At 47.4% G+C, this 21,461-nt stretch overlaps 1 protein-coding gene across 10 annotated transcripts in view; it reads right to left on the minus strand.

The window, feature by feature from the left end:
* Positions 1 to 12,908: 12,908 nt before the first annotated feature.
* Rap1gap2 (RAP1 GTPase activating protein 2) overlaps positions 12,909 to 21,461 on the minus strand; it is a 217,902-nt gene continuing 209,349 nt past the window's right edge. For all 10 annotated transcript variants that reach the window (XR_004945635.1, XM_036195866.1, XM_036195865.1 and 7 more), the window contains 3 exons: positions 18,288 to 18,364; positions 17,843 to 17,881; positions 12,909 to 17,059 (listed from right to left, as the gene is read on the minus strand). Coding sequence is in view for 9 of the 10 variants with exons in the window: in XM_036195866.1 (XP_036051759.1) it covers positions 17,873 to 17,881; positions 18,288 to 18,364 (86 nt within the window). In the remaining variant the exon portion in view is untranslated. The remainder of the gene's footprint in view (positions 17,060 to 17,842; positions 17,882 to 18,287; positions 18,365 to 21,461) is intronic.

Raw genomic sequence — 21,461 nt, forward strand, 5'->3', positions numbered from 1 at the left:
AGAAAGTTTGTTCTTGACGTAAGAACTGTCTTTAAATTGCATCTCCATTTTCCCATAAATATGCGTGGGTAATGTTGTTCAGAACTCGGGGTATACAAAAAACTAACACATCAGCTTGTCAATGGCAACCCAGTCTTTAGGAGAATCAGCCACAAATTATATATATCATGGTTAGGTGTTTTTAATGTGCTTGGATTTGTTTGTTTTTCTTTTCTGTAGCATGAATCTTAAAGGTACTTATTAATAAAATCAAACCTGAGGCCAGTTGTTGGGGTGAATGCTGGAAGATCAGAGAAGCAGAACAAGCCACAGCTACCTCACCTCACCAGTTCCTCAGCTGATCCTGTTTCCTCAGACTGGAAGCCTCTGAGTCCTTATCCAAATGAATCTCAGCTGAACTACTGTTCCAAAGCCTAAAAGCTTAACCAGTTAAAGCTTCTAGTTTCTGGTCTTCACACCTTATATACCTTTCTGCTTTCTGCCATCACTCCCTGGGATTAAAGGCTCACTTTCTGGGATTAAAGGGATTAGTCACCAAGCTTGGCTGTATCCTTGAACACACAGAGATCCAGGTAGATCTCTGCTTCTGGAATACTAGGATTAAAGGTGTGTGCTACCACTGCCTATCCTCTATGTTTAATATTGCGGCTGTTCTGTTCTCTGACCCCAGATAAGTTTATTAGCAAGAACAATATTTGGGGGAACACAATACCACCACACCTTTCTTTCTATGTGTATGGGTATTTTGACTGCATCTATGTGCACCACCCAAGCTGAGGCTAAAAGAAGGTGTGAGATTGTGAGCACGGTGGTTGGAATCAAACCTGGGTCCTCTGGAAAAGCAACCAATGCTATTAACCATTAAGAGACTGAAAGACCGTCTTTCCATCCCGCAATGTGCTTGACTTTTTTATTTTATTTTATAATTTAATTTAATTTTACATATCAGCCATGGGTTCACCTGTCTTCCCCCCTCCCACCCCCACCCCCACCCCCGCCTTCTCCCCAGCCTACCCCCCATTCCCATCTCCTCCAGGGCTAAGACTCCCCTGGGGATTCAGCTTAACCTGGTAGTTTCAGTCCAAGCAGGTCCAGTCCCCTCCTCCCAGGCTGAGCATGTGTCCCCGCATAAGCCCCCAGGTTCCAAACAGCCAGCTCATGCACTAAGGACAGGTCCGGGTCCCACAGCCTGGGAGCCTCCCAAACAGTTCAAGCTATTCAATTGTCTCACTTATCCAGAAGGCCTGATCCAGTTGGGAACTCCACTGCTATTGGTTCATAGTTCATGGGTTTCCTTTAGTTTGGCTATTTGTCCCTGTGCCTCTCCAATCTTGGTCTCAACAATTCTCACTCATACAGTCCCTCCTCTTTCTCTCCTATTGGACTCCCGGAGCTCCACCTGGGGCCTGGCCCTGGCTCTTTGCATCTGCTTCCCTCAGTCATTGGATGAAATTAGGCCAACCACCCTAAATGTGCTTGATTTTATTGGACCTTAGCCTCGGCTGCTGAGAGCCTAAGAGGACTTGGAAGGTGTGGGTCTCAGGCTGGGAGATCTGGATGGAGTTCACTCCCTCCCTGCCTCCTTGTACTCCAGGTGAGTACCCAAGGAGTCAGTCTCAGTGGACTAGATCACCACGACCCCGCTAGGGTCAGTTTCCACTGAATCCCTCAAACCCCGCTTCAAAATGAGCTGTGTCCTTGTAACCCTCTGGCCCTCACCCAAGCCCTGTGTGCCCTAAGTATGAGAAAAACAGCCTTGGCCTCCTCAGCGCCCGCCGCGGAAGTCATTTAGACTGGCTCCGTAGAGGAACTGTCCAAAGAGCATATCCACCCTGATCCACAGCCTAGCGCAGAAGCAGCCAATGAAAAGCCGGGAGCCCGCTGATCCACACCTTCTTCCTCTCCCGCCCCCCACACACTCCCCAACACACACACCCTGCTCGCACTCATCCCCTGGTTCTGCAGTCTGCGCGCGCCACCTAGTGGATACATCTGGAATCGCGTGAGTCTTAGACAAAATCCCGAGGCCGTACCTTTTGCCATTTTCCTAAATTCCAGATCCTCTCTCCTCACAGAAAAGAGAAATAGACCTGGGTCTCCGACCTTCAATAAAATTAATTCATTCCTCCCCACGAATGACAAGCTAGTGCCGGCTCCCAGCTTCCTGCATTCTCATTTGCAAAAGCATTTGATGCAAGGATGTAAAATGAAATCCTAGATTAATTCTAGGATTACGTTTAAAGAGTAATATACAACCACGATGGCCTATTAGTCCTTAGACTACCAAATGAAACATCACTGATTACTGATTAGTGAAAAAAACACTCTGTAAATGAGGAATTAAAACAATAAAAACAAAAAAGAAACCGCAGATCACACACTGATCCTATTCAAATCTCCAACTCTAAACAGTTTTATGTATTGCAGAGTCTGAGCAAGCTGTAAGAGCTTAAAGGAGTGGATCGTTTAATTTGGGGGACGAGGTGGGGGAAACAAAACTGCATTGTCTCAGTTGCTTGAAAATGAAGACACATTAGAAACTAGAGAATTAAGTACATTGTTCAGAAGGAAGATAAATTTGTATGTGGGATTGTTGAATGAAAAAAAAAAGAGGTAAAAAGAGGGATTACCTGTATGCATCAGAGACAAATGGAGTAAATAAAAGAGTCGTTACTAATAAGACCAATGAGTGCAAAAATTTCTGGTCAGTGAGAAAACAGTAGGGCAGCCAATAGTGTTTGGAAAACTGGCTGGACATCTAAAATAAACGAATCTCTATTTCACTTGTCCTATATCACTAAATTTCATATAAAACAAGGATTTCTTTTAAAAAAAAGAAAAGAAAGAAAGAAAAAAGAAAATGAAACCAGGAGCCACCGGCCGAGCATGGTAGCTCATGCCTGTAATCCCAGCACTCAGGAGATGATAGAGTCAGAAGTAGGTCAGGATTTGCAGCCGGCCTCAGCTACACAGAATTCTAGACCATCATGAGCAACGTGTCTAAATTAATAAATGAATAAATAAACCACGAAAGCCAATCTTAGATTAAGGATAAACTAGACTCTAAATTACGAAGAGACTAATTTGGCAGGCTCTGTTGTCTACCTAGTATGTATTTTCTTCTCCCTCACCGTTAAACCTTCTCTTGGAGTCATTTTACAATTCAGCAAGTTTCAGACAAATAATAGCCGATAAATGTAGTCTGCAGACATTCAAATGGGTGACGTCCATGAAGAGATACCTTATTCTCATTGTCACCATCTCCCAAAGAAAGACAGTTTTCCCGCTCATTTCAATGTTTCTCAGAGTAAATGTGGCTATTCTTCAGATTCTAACATCTTGGTGAATTCATTAAATAAAATCCTTAATACACGTCTCAGTTAGGGTTACTATTGCTATTGTGAAACACCATGACCAAAAGCAAGTGGGAAGGAAATGGTTTATTTGGCTTACACTTCCACATCATAGTCCATCTCTGAAGGAAATCGGGACAGGAACAGGAGGGAACTGGTGGGGGTGTGGGGGACAGAGTACTGGAAGAGACAACTGGAATGGGGGGCGTTTCAGGGGTGACCCCCAGGAATCTGTGAGGGTGACCCTAGTGAAAACTCCTAGTAATGGGGGATACGGAGCCTGAACAGGCCATCTTCTGTAACCAGGCAAGGCTCCCAGTGGAGAGACTGGCACACCAGCCTAGCCACAAACCCTTCCGTCTACAATGTGTCCTGCCTGCAGCCTGTGCTGGGGCAAAAGTGGCATGGAACTTCTGAGAGTGGCCAACCAATAACTGGTCCAACATGAGACCCATGTCACTAGAGGGAGCCCACAGATGACACTGTCGGGGGGGGGGGGGGCAGGAACCAGAGACTGGACTGTCCTGAGTCCTAGGATGGAACCAAACACAACCAGAAACAAACAAACAAGTCAATGAAATGATCCCTAAGGATATTCTGCTATACTTATAGACCAGGGCCTGGCATGATTGTCATCAGAGAGGTGTACACAGAAGTTTCTCTCCCTCCTACCTTGTTCCCAAATAATTGATATGGAGGCTTAATATTACCTACAAATGGTTTGGTCTATGGCTCAGGCTTCTTGCTAGCTAGCTCTTACAACTTAACTCAACCCATTCCTATTCATCTATGTTTTGCCACGTGACTTTGTGGTATTACCTGTTCTCTCACATCTTGCTTCTCCTGGTGGCAGCTCAGACAGAGCATCATCCCCTGATGCATTTCTTCTCTCTCTGTCTCTCTTGGCTTTCCCACCTGGCTCCATCCTGCCCTGCCATAGGCCAACACAGCTTTATTTATTAACCAATGGGAGCAACACATATTCACAGCATACAGAGAGACACTCCACGGCACTTCCCCTTTTGTGTCTAATCAATAAGGACAGTTTTAACATAGTAAAATTACATATAACAAAACAGTTATCAAGCAAGAATTATAGTAATACTATCTAATCCATTTGCATTTGACAAAAATTAGAGAAAGTACTTAATTATCTGTCTTATCTTGGTGAGTCTAAAGTTTTGTATCTAATTTACTTTCTATTATAACTAAGGAAAACTCTAATTACAACTATTTTTGTCTTCAACTCCATCAAAGACTCCAGAAGGGTGAAATGGTAGCTAATGACAGGGACCTCAAGCTGCCTGGACAGTCACCCAAAGTTCCTCTGCAACATTGGGGCATCCATCTTTGGCCTAGAAGCCTACAATATCTGACAGACTCATCTGTAAAGCAAGATGGACTGTCCCACCCTATCTTGGCAGAGGTCTGCAGTCACTTTCCTTGGTGTCCTGCTTGTCCAATTTGGACAGCATACTGTTAGCAGTCAAGGCAAGGGCACTTTCTTTGCCTCCATGGCTAGCTTTTGCCATAAAGAAAACAAAACTCCATGTGGAGTTTCTTTGATGCCCATCATCTTCTCTGAATTAGACTGGTGCTGCCAGGAGCAGACATGTCTCGTTGTAATGAAAAGCCTTAGATTATTAAACATATTAAATACAATAGTCTATAGATCTTTGAAATGTCTGAAGATTGCCTATCTGAAATATAACTCTGTATGATCTTGAAAACATACCTAACATGACTATAAGTTTGCTATTATAGATGAATATTAATCTGTATTTCTTAATTATATATTACATTTTTAAATGAGCTGCATAAACACAATACCCTAAAGAAGAGTAGCATTTGAAGTAATCTCTGAAATTTGCCATTTACCTATGATCTGGACATTTCTTAGCATGTCTTTCTTGTTTCTTTGTTTCTTTGTTTCTCTTGGATAATACTTGATAATCATTCTTACTGTATATAGTTTGCATTAGGTTCAGAACCTTCTTATTTAGACAGAAAGGGGAAATGTAGTAGTATTTGCTCTTCCCTTGACCTTGAGCTATAAGGCTGGAAGGAGATGGTGCTTCTTGTCTTCGTATATGACCTCTTTAAAGGAAAGGGAGAGGGATCATGGAGGAAAGCAAGAAGCACCACCTCCTTCGGGCCTGTAGCCCAAGGTCATGGGCAGAGCAAATACCACTTCAGAGAGGCCTTATCCAGCAATTGATGGGTGCAGAAGCAGAGACCCACAACCAAACATTACATAGAGGTTGGGGGATTCTGCAGAAGACAAGGACGAAGACTTGTAGGAGCCAGAGGAGTCAAGGACACAACAAGAAAATGGCCCACAGAATCAACTAACCACGGGATCATAGGGGCTCACAGAGTCTGAACCAACAATCAGGGAGCCTAAATGGACCTGACCTAGGTCCTCTGCATATATGTTATGATTGTATGGCTTGGTGTTCTTGTGGGACTCCTAAGAGTGAGAGTGGAGGTGTCTCTGACTCTTTCGCCTGCTCTTGGGACCCTTTTTCTCCTATGAGGTTGCATTGTCCAGCCTTATTGTGAGAGGGTGTGCCTAGTCTTATTGCAACATAATATGCCATATTTGTTATCCCTGGGAGGTCTGCCCTTTTCTGAAGGGAAATGGAGGAGGAGTGGATCTGGGGGAGACAGGAGGTGGGTCTAACAGCCTAGGTCCTATCACAAGAGAAACCCTCATAGTAACCTGAGGATAAAAGGTTTAGTATAAAGAATTATTAACTAAAAATTTTAAGGACTGTCAATAATGGCAATACAGCCACTAACCCTAGAATGAGAGAGAGAGCCCCAGGAAGAACTGTCCCACCCAAGGACTAAGGTCCAGCTCTACCTGGCTTTGCTCCTGGATGGGTAAATCTCATTCCAAGCCAGTGGAATTTCCTAGAAATCTGTCCTCTATTCCCAGGGAGGTTTCTCAATGGAAGCAGTCCATTCCCAGACTGCCTAGTCACTGAGGATATGAAGACAAAAAGGAGGTTTTAGCGGGTCAGGGGGTCAGAGAGGGCTGCTGGCCACTGTGTACTGTGGAGCTGAGCACTGGGGAGGCTGTGTGCATGGCCAGAGCCTGGGGCTGGAGAAGGTAACTGTGTGGTAGGAGCTACAAAAGCCTGCCACAGAAGCCTAAACTTCTCTAAGTAGCACACATGGACAAGAGAAGACCTTCTCCCTTCTGCAGGGCCTCAGGGCCCCCGACTTAGAACACAGAGCTAATGGGTCTGGGTCTGTTTTCACCATCTAGACAGTGAAGAGGGGATTTAACACTGAGGCTGGCATAGCTGGACTTGGGGCTAGAATAAAGCTAATATACAACACTTTTTAGCTGTCACAGATCTGTAAAGAAAAAGCCCAACAACTTAATTCAAACAAAACAAAAGAACACAGAAAACCGAAAGCAGAAATAAAAGGTGAGCTAGCAAGATGTTGCTGTTTCCTTTGAAGGCAGAGAGATGCCTGTCTCTTGTTAGCAAACGCCCCTTTAAGGACTTAAACTAGTGTGAGCTAGTTTTGATCCCTGTTACAAAACTATCCTACTAAATACCAGCTGTTAATAGCGGTGTCCTCAAATTGAAGTCTTAATAACAATATCCGTACATACAAGACACACGTACACACACACACACACACACACACACACACACACACGCACGCACGCACGCACGCACGCACGCACGCACACACACATCCTCTTCCACTTATTCACTACCATGTTTGAAGTGTGCAGCTGGATCTCACCTGTACTCCACAGTCCACTTTTCTGTAATTTTCCTCGCACTCCTTATTAATAATAAATTCTTATAAAACCTAAAAATTGGTATTTTAATTTCTTTTATATGTTTTAATGTAGTGTGTGCCCATGCACACACACACTCACGCATGCATGCCTACCTTGGCATGTATGTGGCAGTCAGGGGACAACTTGTAGGAGTCAGTTCTCCCCTTCCACCAGGTGGGGGACCCAGAGATCCAGTTTCATCAGGAGTGGAGGCAAGTCTCTAAACCATCTCACACATGCACGCACACACCCATATGCATGTGTGTGCAGTGTCTTACAAGGAGATCATTGAAACCCATCTGATACCCTGCACAAACTTTCTGCCACCTACTCATGTGTGCCCTGTGCCATCCCCAAGACAGGCTCACCAGCTTCTGCCTCATTGATTTTACACAGAACAGATTCCCGTGTTTGCTCTGATTGCATCTCTTAAATGGGCTGTTCGGTGTTATTATCCACTTTATGGAGCCAATTCACCAGCTAGGTTCTTGAGTCTGCCTCCTTCTTTTATTTATTCTGCCTCTAATAGCATTAGCAGGGAGGGACACCCAACCCATAGGTGTGAGCATGCGCTCTCTTCTCTCTCTCTCTCTCTCTCTCTCTCTCTCTCTCTCTCTCTCTCTCTTTTCCTCTTTCTCTCACTCTCTCTCTCTCTGGCAGCTGTTCTGTTCCTGGGGCCTTCCTCACATCTCGCCTTCCTCTGATCATCTGTTTGGGTTTGGAGAAGGAAGTCCAGCTGCTTTTCATTTAGGATCTCCCATTCTTTCAGCCTCTGGTTTTCGCCTCACCAAGTTCTCGTCCATCTATTTCCTCAGGGTGCTGATCTTTCCTCCCAGCATACCCCATTCCAGGATGTCTGTCATTTCTGCAGTTATCATCCATCTCCTAGCAAACTGCTCCTCTCAAGCTTCCTATTTCTTGACTTGTCCTCTGTTCTGATCTCTCTGGTCATTCCCTTTCATTTTCCTACAAAATCCTATGTTTTTAAGAATATTTTTTCCACCTGTGTGATAATTAACTATGAAAAGAATCCTTCTAGGTGGAAGACTGCTTTCTCTCCACCCTGTAAATTGGGGACAGACTTCTCTCTACCCTGTAGACAGGAGACAGGCCTCTGAACCTGTGACTGCTCCACAAGGAATCAATTTCAAATAGAAACTGTAAGCTGAGCCTATGGTTCCCAAAGCATTGGACTACAACAGAATTCTGCATGTGTTTATCTAAATTTGCACATCCTATGGGGCATCGTGGTACAACCCTTTAATCCCAGCCCTTGGGAAGCAGAAGCCGGAAGATCTCTAGACTTCAAGGCTAACCTTACCTACATAGCAAGTTCCAGGCCAACCATGGGTACATAGTGAGACCCTGTCCTAGCACCCCCCAAAAAAATATGCAGACCCCTGGGCCTTACCCCAGAGCAACTGAAGTGTAACATCCCAAATAATACCTGAAATCAGCATTTTTAAAATAGTTTGGGGGGACTAATTTTTATGCAGTCTATGGCTGAACCGCTGGAGAAAGTTTCCCTGAGCAATGCTTATGCATGGAAAAGCCTCTGTTCTGAGGGCGGAAGGGGATGGCTGAAGTTGGAAACAGTCTTCCATGAGGTTTCTGCACAGTCTGAGGCTTTGGGTGTCATGTACACCTGAGGAAAGCGGACAGAAAGTCTCACCTCTCAGATCACCACCCTAAGGTGACTAATGTGTCTCAGATGTCCTCTCAGGAACTTTCCTCTGGGTCCCCTAAGGAGTGGCTGCATGGGAGCACACAGTGTACAATTAGATGACTAAGAGAAGATTCTGGAATGGACCATCGTAATGATTCACCAATCCCACAGTTAAATCCAAAGGACCACTGGCATCACTGGAAACAATTGTGTAGGAATGAGCCATCAGAACTCGCCATAAAAGCAGCGCGCACACACACACACACACACACCCCTCCTCCCCTAGACAACACGAGGAGAAAGGCTTGGTGAAGGCGTGGCTGCATCTCACTTGTGTGATGACTAGTAAGTACCAAGTCAACATGACAGGGATGAGGAACACCGGGAGAGCTCATAAAACATCCCTTTTGGATGTGTCTATGAAGGGCATCCAGACTCAGTTGATTTGACTGTAGACTGAAGGAACCATTGCTCTCACCAGGGAAATGGGAATCTTTCGATCCAGGGAGGGCCTGAAAGCAACAAGGGAGAGAGAGGAAGGACAGTGTTCTCTGCTCAAGCTGGCCGACGTCAGTCTTCCCCTGCCCTTGAACGTCAGATCAGGACTAAGCCTACGTCATCAGCCCATCAGTCCTTGAGTCTTGGGTTGGAACCACACTGAAGCCAGCCTTCCCACAGCCGTTCCCACCCAGAGTCTGTTTGCATCACGGGTGGTGATTACAGGCTCATTCTTTGGATATATGGGCTCTGCTAGTGGGCCACCTGACTGACAGCTCCCCCAGATGACCTTGAAGAAGTCCTTGTAGGAGTGCCCTGTCAAATGCCCAGCCCTCGACCCCTCCGTCTCTCCTTAGACATCACACTGACAGCTGCCCAGCCTTTGCCAGCTCCCTCCCCATGCTGCCTCATGGGTCTTTCCCCTAATGAATACACCATTCCCCTCTCGGTAGCCACAAAAGGACATTAGTGGGAGGGCAGACCGGCCCCTAAGCAAAGAAAAATTGCACCCATCAACAAAGGAGACTTTATTCAAAACTGTTGCAATGAGGAAATGAAGTGGAACCCAACTGTAAACAAGACAGAGACCAGTGGGAATTTGCCGCCAAGTTTTAAGGTAAGCAGTTTTCTCAGGTGAAAAATTACCAAGAGGAATTGATTAGGTGTTGAGACCGAAAGAAGTGCCCTGAATGGATACTGAGGGCAGGCATCCTTAACTGGTTTAGATTTAGTTTTAACTTGGATGAGGCCTAGTCAGGAAGTGGGATCAGAGGAGCAGGGGAGGTTTGGTTGTCAGAGATCACACAACCCAAGGCAAGACAATTGTCCCATGATGCCAGCCTCCACCCAAGGGTTGGTGAGATGAACCTTGAACTGAATGTGAGACTTTAAACAAGCTTTGAGCCGGGCAGTGGTGGCATACGCCTTTAATCCCAGCACTTGGGAGGCAGAGCCAGGTGGATCTATGAGTTCCAGACCAGCCTGGGCTACAGAGCGAAATCCAGGACAGGCACCAAAACTACACAAAGAAACCCTGTCTCAAAAGAAAAAAAATAAACAAAAACCAAGCTTTGAATTTGAACTGAAATAGGGTTGTTTTGTTACTACAGAATTATATAACTGGACAGTAATATTATTTTTGGACCCCACTATACAGCAGGTGGAAGAGGGCTGGTCAGAAAAACCTTCCCCTGTATAGGCAGAATAATGAACCCCAAGATGTCCAGGAATGCCCCAAGCTATTGGACCTTGGGGGGCAGTTTTTAAGAATCCTAAGAACTAAGCCTCCAAGCTGTTAGGTGTGCCCACCTGCTGCTGGAAAAGAACACTTGAGCAGGCATTTAGATTAACAGGTAGGATTCCTGGGTGCCAGCAGGGTCTAAAAAACTGATGGGACAGTCATTGGCCCAGGTGAATGACATCCATGCTTTATACAGCACTTTCTACACAGGAAAGAATTCAGCTCTCCTGACTCCATCTGTAAGTGACCCCCCACCTCGCCCATCCTGCTTCCAGGGAGAGGAGTTGGACCCAAGAAGTACTCAAACCATGAGGTGCAGAGATGCAGCAGATGATGTGTGAAGATGGAGCTTCATTTGGAATCTCAGACCCTGAAGAGGAAGCCTGCAACCATGGTCGGAGAGGAAGCATTGCCTAACAGGGGCTGCAGCCCCCAGCCCAGGACACTGCAGGCATGGAGCTCCACACAGGACACGGAAGCCAATTACATTGACACACAGATCACTAGCCGCCCCACTGTGCACACAGCACTTACAGTCATCTGGAACTTACCTTCACGTTGTTGTTGTCGTCGGCCTATCAGATTCCGGCCCTAAAATGAGATGTGATTCTGACCCCTGACATGAGAAGTAACAACAGTCTTGATGAGTTATTGGGGGGACTAGATGAGATTAAAATCAATTCTGCCCTAAGATGCGTTTTTAAAAGGTAACCTTGGTCCTGTGCAGTTGATGCGACGGGAAATAACACTAGTCTGGGACAGCTTGGACTTTTGCTTCTGCATTTGTGTCCCTGGGAAATATCAGATGCACACAGGCACCTGCACCCAAGTACATCAAGATGCATAGGACACACACACCAAACACACAACAGAGCCCAAACATCTGCCAGCTGCCTCCATGTAGCCCGTGTGCTCTGCACCCATCCATTCATCTAGCTTCAGACAATGGCTCCCCTACCTCCTCAAAATTCGTAAGTGGCAGCCCTTCCAACGCTTGCCTCCACAAGCAAACTTCAAGCCTGTTGGAAGTTGATATGTATTAGTCATGTGGTGTGCCTTTAATCATTACCAGTTTTATTAAGCTTATGCATCTTTATTTGTCACCAAGAGTGTATTGGAGTGTCATGCACCTAGCAGATCTTTCCCACACACCCCATGGTTACACAGTTTCCCATGATGTATTTTTAAGGACTAGGAAGTCACTATAGCAAACTGGCTACCTATGTAAATGTCCACTGCTACTACTGGGATTATCATTATTACCAAATCCCTGGTACTAAACAAAAAAATTTTTTCAAAGCTTTTCCTCAATTAGGAATTCATTTTTATCCTCATACTTTCCACAGGGGTTATATTTCTGATAGTACATAAAAGAAAATTCAGGTCCCAGAATATTAAATAACTTGCCCAAGATCACAAAGCAAGTAAGTCCCTGACAGGGGCTTAAAACCTGCCTCTTGCCTTCAACTCTACACCCAAGCTGTCAATCAAAGCACACAGGTAAGTGCAGCCATTTGCGAGTTGGGGGAAGATAAGGGGAAAGGCATCTAGTCAGAGGAGAATCCCTGAACCTAGAATCTGAGGAGGAACTCAGGGAAAGGGGGAAAATTATAGGAAGGAGACAAGTCATTCGGCAGCAGGGGTCTCATCTCGAGGCTACAGAGACTGAAGAAATCACCAGAATGGGTAAATGACGGACAGGTGGACAATGAGGAGTGGTGGGGACGATGGTACACTCAAGTCCCACTTAGAGGACTTTCAGCCAGCTCTCATCAGTCCTGCCCGAGTAGATCCAGTCTGATAGTGTTCAAAATGAGAAGCAAAAACTCCGATTGTTTTTAAGTCATGGTTAGCTTGACTTTGTGTGTGTGTGTGCATGTGTGTTGTACATGTATGTAGTGCACACATGTGAGTATGCAGGTTTGCATTCCTGTGCACACAAAGTCCAGAGCAGGGCATTATTTGTCATCCCCCTCACTCTTGGCCTTATTACCCTGAGACAGGGTCTCTCACTAAGCGGGAAGCTTGCCATTTTCCCTTGCCTAACACGCAAGTTCTCAGCATCTGCCTGTTTCTGCCCCTCCCCCACACAGGGCCACAGGCATGTGCAGTCATGCACAGCTTTTTGTGGGTGCCGGAGATTCAAACTCAGATCCTCATGCTTACAGAGAGCAAGCAATCTTATCCAACAAACTTATTTCCCAGCACCAGGCTTGCTTATTTGTTTACGTTAATATGGTGGCACGTTTAAACCTTTTTAAGCAGGTTCAAGCCAACTAATACCCAACCTTCAATGAAAGACCCTGCTGAAGTCTGGTGCCCTACTCAAGGAAACATGAACTCTGATGGACACAAAATATGTTATTATTTATTGTCAATTTCTGCAAAGACACATTTAAGCAACAAAATATACATTTGTCAACCTTTTAGAATTTGTTTTATACATTAACAAATACAATGTGCTACCATAGCAATAAATTAAATGTACACTATTTACATTCCATAGGCAGTCGGGATCTACAAATCACCTCCTCACTGAGAGGAAGCAAAGAAAAGTCATCGTCACAGGATTCACTTCCACACAACACCTCATAGACTCTACCACACAGGCATCTCTTCACATGGAGATGTCGGCACCCTGGGAACTGGACAAGGTTCAGCCAAGGTGACATCACGAGGAGGAAGAGTAGGCACACACACTAAGGGGCAAGAAGGGGAATTTCACCCTTCAGAGTAGAAATGTCACAAAACCAAGGACAAGGGCAACTAATTCCAGCCCTCCAGCCAAGCACACCCTCCCCAGGGACGGTAAGGCCAGCCAGGCCAAAGCCACTTCCCCAGCTGCTGCTCACTAGGCAGATTGCCCTAGGCTGGGGGGGGGGGTGTCTTTCTCCTAAGGGAGCACATAACCCAGCTAAAGAGATGTGAGATTGGTGTGGGCAAAGAGCTGGTGGTGAAACAGACAGCAGAGGATGCCTCAGAGGCCCTCTACCAAGCAGTAGAAACAGCGTTGTTTACTGTACCAACCTGCCCTTGCCTTTGATTGAAGGGTAACTGGAAGCTGGGGAAGGAGCATGGGGGTCCAGAGCATGGCTGGCTGACCTGGTCCCTGCTGGCCCAGAAGCCGTAAGCTCTATCTGAACCCCAGGCGCCCACCCCCCACAACACAGCTGTCTTTGCAGACTAAGAAACAATGGACAAAAGGTAATGTTTGAGTTGGCACCTTAAAGGGTCAAAGGAAGAAAAAGGAAACTGCCTGTGTCCTGCCTAGTCACTTGATCTGGGCTTTTATTCCCATCTCCTCCATTTTAAGAACTGGAGAGGCCTGGGGGATAGCTCAGTGGCAGGGTACTCGCTCAGTGTGCGCGAGGCCTTGGGTTCATTCCCAGCACCACCAAAAAGAAGAAGGGAGGGATGGAGATAGAGGAAGAGAAGATAGATCAGAGAATTGGTTCCTTTCATCACTTTATGTCCTGATTTAAAAACAAGGAAGCCAATGCATCTTTGTCCAGGTCACTTTGCCCCTGTTACTCACTGAAGGCCCAAGAAGCACTTTGCTGGACTCCCTCCCCCCCACTTCCTTCACTCAAGCCCCAGGCTCCTCACTGACCAAGATTTCTCAACAGTCACAGCTGAGGCCCTATCAACATCCTCCAACCCCAGCACCTCCCTGCCAATGTAGAAATCCCAGATACCAGGGTCCCCCAAACCCAGGCCCAGAAAATGGTTTTACTCCAGCTGGTACACAGGGACAGGAATGGGCCAGAGGCTGTGGGTCCAGTAACAGCTTTGCCCACTAGGTGGCTGTGTGGCCTCAGGCAAGTTCCTTTTGCTCATCGGGAGGATGGCATGGTTGGATGAGATGCAAACGGTCCAGAAGCCTTGAGTATCAAATAGTGCCCATAAAACTGAACCGCAGGTTATTTTCCAAGAAACGCCATTTGACATTCTGAATCACCGACAGAAACTCTGGCTAAGAGCATCTATCTGGAGCTCTCCCACATCTGTTTTGATGTATCAACAGAGCTGGAGGCATCTGGGTGCCTATTAACACCTGCAAAGTATAGTTTCTTGTGTCAGGCAGTCCCCAGGGCCAGAGTTGTGAGCAGGAGAACCCCTTATGGGGGCAACAGTGGGAATGTCCCCAAATACAAACAGAAGCATCATCTACACAGGCCCAGCCCCATGGAGGAGCTCCAGCAAGACTCTAAGCCCTGAGACTGGGAACAACCATGAAAGGAAAGATTGGATCAGAGTGTGGGAGGAAGAGCCTCCCATCCAGAGGGCTTAGAGGAGGCTGGGCCCTGCCATTACTCTCCTGCTCAACAGAGAACTCCAGCTGGGCTGCAAGTATGTACACTGGAAAGCCACAGGATGGGCCTGCTAGATAGAGAGGGGCCTGGCCAGAGGGCAGGGGCAGCTCAGATCCTGCCCAGAGTATCTCAACAGCAAACCAAGGGTGAAGACCGCAGCCCAGTGTCTCTCAGTCGGTCTAGACACAGTCATCCTTCCTGTCCACTGGCCCAGAAGCAGAGGCAACACCTGACCCAGAGTAGTGGGGACAAGAAGACTTAGGTTTCCAGCTATGACAGACAGCGTGGGACAACCTGGAAGTTCCTGAGGACCCCGACCATAATGCAGAATAGCACAGCCACCGAGCAAAGGTGAAACGGTCCCTACCAAGAGAAGGGAGCCAGAGTCCTGTCATAGTTTCAAAGAAAACACAGTGTGACCTTTCAAGTTCAAGCAGAACACTGCCAGAATCCACCCGCCTCCTTCCAGCAGTGGGTGCCGCTGCGCTGGCTTTTAATAAAAGCTAAACAGATAATCTGTTGACCTTCTAACTAGAGCAAATCCTACCGGACGAGTGCTTCAGGTAAGCAGGTATCCCAGGCGGAGTGCAGGGAGCAGTATCCCTCCCCTGGCTGCAAGTGTGTGGGGAAGGAAGGATCAGATGGCAGAAGTGGTGGGAACATGGTTACCACAGCAGCCCCAGAAGCTCTGTCACCCTACCGTACTTTGGCTTGGGAACAAAGCCTATGCAGACAGGCCCTGGGTGGGAAATCATATCATCTGCTCATTGAAGCGGGAGCCCAGAACCAGAGCAGCCCTGGGCCAGAGGCCTGTGTGTACTTAATGGGGCAGGATCTTCAAGTGCCTGTTGTTTAGACCCGGTGTTTGGCCTGGCAGATGCTCCACCCCATACCCTGCAGGTGAACTGCCCTGAAAACCTGGAAGGCTGAAGGGCCCGAGAGAGCTCGTCAGGATGAGCGGGCCCACCTGGAGAAGATGGCCATGGCAAGGAGTGCAGACAGTCTGTGGGGTACAAAGCACAGGCTCATGGGGCCTGGCTTCCGGGAGGCCCCCTGCAGATGGGACAACTGTCTGAAGACCTGCCATTGGAGTGGGAAGAACGGGACTGGGGACGGAGTCTAAAGCAGCCCCTGAGCAGTACTGGGCCCCTCACAGATGCCAGGAGCACAGGTGGAGAGAGGCCACACTGTTTCCAATGCTAAGTTCAACTGCCGCACATCGGCCTAACCAAAACTTGTCAAGTCACACCCCTCCCCCACGACATCTCTCCCCTCTCTCCCACCTAAAAGATGGGTTGAACGAACTATGTCTTCTCTGGAGGCTCACAAAAGTGAAGAGCTGGATCCCAGATGAGCCTGCCCATACAGAAGCTTTCCTCAACCAACAAACGCCCCTGAGCTGACTGTGTGTTCTCCCTAGACTCCTCACACTCCCGGGTATCTGTTCCTTCACAGGAAAAATATCTGCTCAAAGGAGAAAAGCTACCAGGGCCTCTCTCTCCACAAGGACGATCAGCAGCTTGTGTAAAATTCGACAGGAAAAACCTTGAGACTACAGTCATGGAGGCATGCAGCCAGTCCAGCACACACCCAGCTCTGACTCTGAGCTTCCACCAGCCTGAGCCTTCCCTAAGGAGACCCTAGCAGCAGGGAGAGAGCTCCCTAGGCCTGGGCCAGCACCTGTGTCAGAGTACTTATCACAGAAGCAGTGAGACACACCTGGAGGATGCTGGGAAATTCCTGGAAAAGCAACCCTTCCACCATGTCCAGGATGGCACTGTACTGTGACCCAAGACAGACCGAACCCACCAACCATCCTACAGTCACCTATGCTCCCCACCACGCAACCCCCTCTGTGTCTTGAGCAGACAAGCTCCCCAGCTTCTCGATGAGCCCCCTGGGACCCAGACTCCCCCTTGTTCAACGCTTTTCCAGCAGGTAAAACAAGACCACAGTTGACTCTGATAGCCGGTCACATCGGGAGGTCAGGAGCAGAGGTTGGGGCTTTCAGGTCTGTGGAGAAGGAGCCAGCAAGGCCATGGCCAGGTCAGGACATGGAGCAGACAGCTGGTCTGCTGGGCAGGTGGCCAAGGAGACAGCAGGCCTGAACGATCAGAGTAGTGGATGGCACCCCCAAACTGCTGGAGTAGGAGCCTTCTGCAGGCCAGAATCAAGACTTCCCTGAGGAGATAAGGAAGGGAAGATGGAGAACAAGCACCGGGTAAAAGAGGGGAGAAAACAGGCTGGAGTCATGGTGGGAAACCCACTCACCCATGTCTATACTCACACTAAGGAGGGTGCTGAATACAAGGGGGATTTAGCCCCAGAAGCTGTGTGTAAGCCTGTGCTACAGAAGCATCCAAAGTCCCTCACAGATGGCGGAGGCCACTATCATACCCCCCATTTTCTCTTCCGTTTTCTCATGAACAGGTTTAACACAAAGTGGGCTCAACTGTACCCTTCCCTTTGGTCCCAACTCACTCATACTCCTGAGAGCCCTCACGGAGGAGGTGGGGGTTACAGTGGGTCTCAGGTGGTTTCACTATCAGGAGTTCACTAGTGTGTCACGCCAGGAGCATAGAGACCACCCTAGGGTTGTTCCTCCCAGCAATAGTTGGGTAGGGGCATCTCAAGCCTGGAGCCTTGGCCAAAAATACAAAGAGAGAGAGAGATTGCCTGCAAACAGGAAAGCAAGGGGAAACTGAGGAATTCCTCCCTCCAGGGAAGGAAGTGAACTTTCAGTTACTTCCCTTCCAGTTACTAGAACCAGCTCCATCCAGTGTAGGAATCTATCCCAAAGCCACTGGACAACCTTTCCGAGGCACTTCCTAGGAGATGTCCATCAACAACAGTCCTCAGCATCCCTCAGCTGACAGTCTCACCAGCCATTCTGAGGCCATCAAGCCACAGACACTCTGACCTTAAGGGAACATTCCCCTCTCAGGATCACTGTAAGACACTCACCTTGGACAGGGGAAGGACTCCACTTTCACATTAGTGTCCCTGTTTAAGAAAAACACACAAGAATTTTTCAAAAACCAGACAACAACCACCTCCACTTGCAGCTACTGAGCTCCTCAGCTCTTGACGGTCTGAGCTCAGGAAGGGACTTGGACTCCCAGAGACCAGCATCTGGGATGGCTGTGGGCAAGGATGTGGTTCTATTGCAGGAGGCGTGGCAAAGGGGGCTGGTGAGCCCCCAGCCTGGTGTCTGTACCATGTAAGAACAGAAACCATGACCCCCAGGTCTGGCAGAACATCCTTCCCCGCCTGCCTCAGGGGACCCTCATAAGCATTCTTGGAGGTGCTCTTTCCAGCCCACTGGGAAAAAAGACTGGCTATGAGGGGTCCTGGAATGTGGGGTGTAGGGCTTGTGGGGCCCTTCCTTAGCTGCCCACACCATCCTTACCGCACTGGAGCTAGCATGGCTGAGTTTATCAAAGCGGAATTTCAGGTTTGACCTCGGGGAGTTTCTGCTTTTGGCATCTGGAAAAAAAAAAAGACATGGAGTTTAAGGATAATTCTAGCAAAATCAGAACAGTGAGTAGGGAGACAGGGGAAGTGGACCTCAACCTCTCCCCAAGGCATGCTCACTAACAGGTACCCACTCGCAATTAAAGTACTCAGAACCTGAGAAATGGTGTGCCCTAGTTATTAAACACAGGTCACTTTAAAATGAAATATCTTCAAAATTAAACTATGGAAGCTCATAAGTAAACAGGCCATATTCAAGGAAGATAATAGATACTCAAAATTTTCCATTTCCTCATTATATTGACATATTTTGCTGCAATCTGGGCCCTCACATCTGCTGTGTCCTTATATCAGAAATTTGCCAAGGTAGTGGGCTATGCATCTCTCCTCAACCCCAAGCTCAAGGATGTATCAGTGATAGCTTGAAATCAATCTCAATGAGAGTATTAAGACTACTGAAGTTGGCAATGTTACAAACCTGGGCTTATAGTTTTGCTGTCTAGATTTAAGGAACCAATGGAAAATAATAACATATGAACTAAGCCTGGAAAGGGTTGTGCCTGCAGCCACTACATTGTGAAGGGTAGCAGAGGAGCTGCCATGCTCCCAGTGTTTGAGAACTACCACCAAATTCAGGAAAAAGGCTATTTGTACCACTGACACAATGAATGCTGTCCTCCTAATGTAAAATGTCACCACCGGCAATAATATCCATTGACACCCACACGAGAACTAGATTTGACCGTCATCTACTACTTTAAACTGATACAGGTACCAGAGTTAGGTAAGTACCAGTGAAACTGTCCAATGAGGCTCTTATAGACTCATTAAGACTCACAGTAAAAAAATATTGTATATCTTTCCATTATTTGCAAACTGTGTTGCCGATCCATCATATTGGTAAAATTTACTGTGTCTATGCATGATGCACATGTGTGTGCCTGTGCATACACACACACACACATACACAGGAGTACACACACATACATGTACACATGCATGCTATGAGACCCTCCCTGAATGATCCTGATGTCTCCCTTTTTGTCCCCAGAAGCCCAAGTATGAATGGCCAATGACCTGCATCTTCAATTACAGAAGACTCCTCAGGCCGTCTCTCCTCTCAGCCTGCCTTTCCTCACACTCACTGGAGCAGCCAGAAACAAGTTTCCAGACCTCCAAGCCCACCTAGTGCATGGGGTTGGGGGTCAAAAGCAGCTATCAGGGTAATACAGCCTGGGGTGCACCCCCCGGGGGTGTAGTCAGCATTGGGGAAGACTCCACACCAGATCCTCATTTCTTCCTGCCTTATGTGACCTTAACCCAGTTGCAGACACTCCCAAAGCCTCCCCTCACTCAAACCCCATCCAAGAGAGCAGGCTGGCATTCATTCCTTTTGATATTTATTTAGTGCCCAAAAGGACACAGTTTGGTGATAGAGTTTCTTGTTCACTTCATCAGTATTTAACTAAGCTCTAAAAACATCAGAAAATGTGTAGGACTACTCCATCTTACAAATGGGGAAACTGAGGGTCAGGAGGTAAGCTTGTCGATGCCAAAGCTGTGATTCGAATTCATCTTAAGATCTGCATGACCACAGGAGTTGAGTGAGAGGGAGCCGTGAGCTACCCCGTTAACTGGGAAGCTCGCCACAAAGGGTCATTCGCTTTTACCCTGGTGTTCTCCTATCTCACTACATCTTCCTTTTGACATTGTTTGGTCTCTACCTAGGGATACCAGTGTAATACCACCCCCACCCCAGCCACTGTTAAAACTACAAATATTGTAGATATTGCCCAAGTCCCACAAAGAGAGAGAGATTACCCCTAGGTGAGAACTGGCTGTTCACACTAATGTTTTATTGCAGTCCCACAATGCACATTTAGGTTAATAGTTTTTACAGCGTATGCTCATCAAATCTTTGCATGGAGCTGAGGAAGTCCTAAGTGAATGTATAAACAGCAGATGAAGTCCTGAGTGAGTGTGTATCATTGACACAGACAGAGCCATGTCCAATGCCTTGGGCCCATGGGAAATGCCAAAGCCCCCCTATCATGATGAGACTCAAAGCCCCACTATCATGATGAGACTCAAAGCCCCCCTATCATGATGAGACTCAAAACCCCCCTATCATGATGAGACTCGGAGAGATGGCAAAGCTCTCCTCTGGTCAGAGTGTGGATGTTGACAGTGTGTGCAAGTATGAGTGTTTACAAATGATTGGCCAGTGTGTGCAAAACCTACCAACTGCCCTTCCTCTTCCTGGAGGTTTACAGCCTGAGACTGCTCGCCTACAAATACCTTCTACTGAACTAGTGAACACCTCCCCACAGCGCCCCTAGGTAAAAATCATCTGTCACACTGGGTTCTTGGTGGACCCTGAAAACTGATTCCTTTCCTTTCCCTCCAACCTGGTACTTCCTACTCTGCTCAACTGTACAGATCTCAGAAACCCGAAAGACACCGGCCACCACTCTCCATAAGCCCTCACTACCAAGCCCATTAAATTCTACACACTAACATGCTCTGCCATGACCCTGGCTCCCCTAGGTGCCCACTGTGCCTCTGCTGGTGCCTCCTCCCCAGGCCCCACCAATCCTTTCTATACTCAGTATGCAGCTGCCAAATGGTCTTTCTCAATGCCAGTTGGTACTTCCAGAACCTTCAGCAGCTTTACCAACAACACCTGAGTCCTCAGCAGGCTCTGGTAGCCTGCTCAGCACTCATGGTCCCCATAGCCCCTGTTCTCTCTCTCTCTCTCTCTCTCTCTCTCTCTCTCTCTCTCTCTCTCTCTCTCTCTCGCCTCCCCATGACCCCCGCCGCACTGAACCTCATGCACAGAACCTCATGCAAGAACACAGTCTTGCATCCCTCCAGCCTCCCCCACTGCTGCTTCCTCTGACTGCCAGGTGCTAGCATCACATGAGGCTGTGGCATTGGCCCTAGGTGGGGACAGGGTAGTCCAAGGGCTGAGCAGAGAATTCTCAGCTTTCTAATCATTCAATCCTAACTCCTCCACCAAGGAATCATCATGAAATCATTCAATTCTCTAAGCCTCCGTTTCCCCATATATAAGAAGATAAGACTGTGAGCTTTTTATGGATGTAGTAAA

Source organism: Onychomys torridus, chromosome 8 (genome assembly GCF_903995425.1).
Source record: "Onychomys torridus chromosome 8, mOncTor1.1, whole genome shotgun sequence".
NCBI lineage: Eukaryota > Metazoa > Chordata > Mammalia > Rodentia > Cricetidae > Onychomys > Onychomys torridus.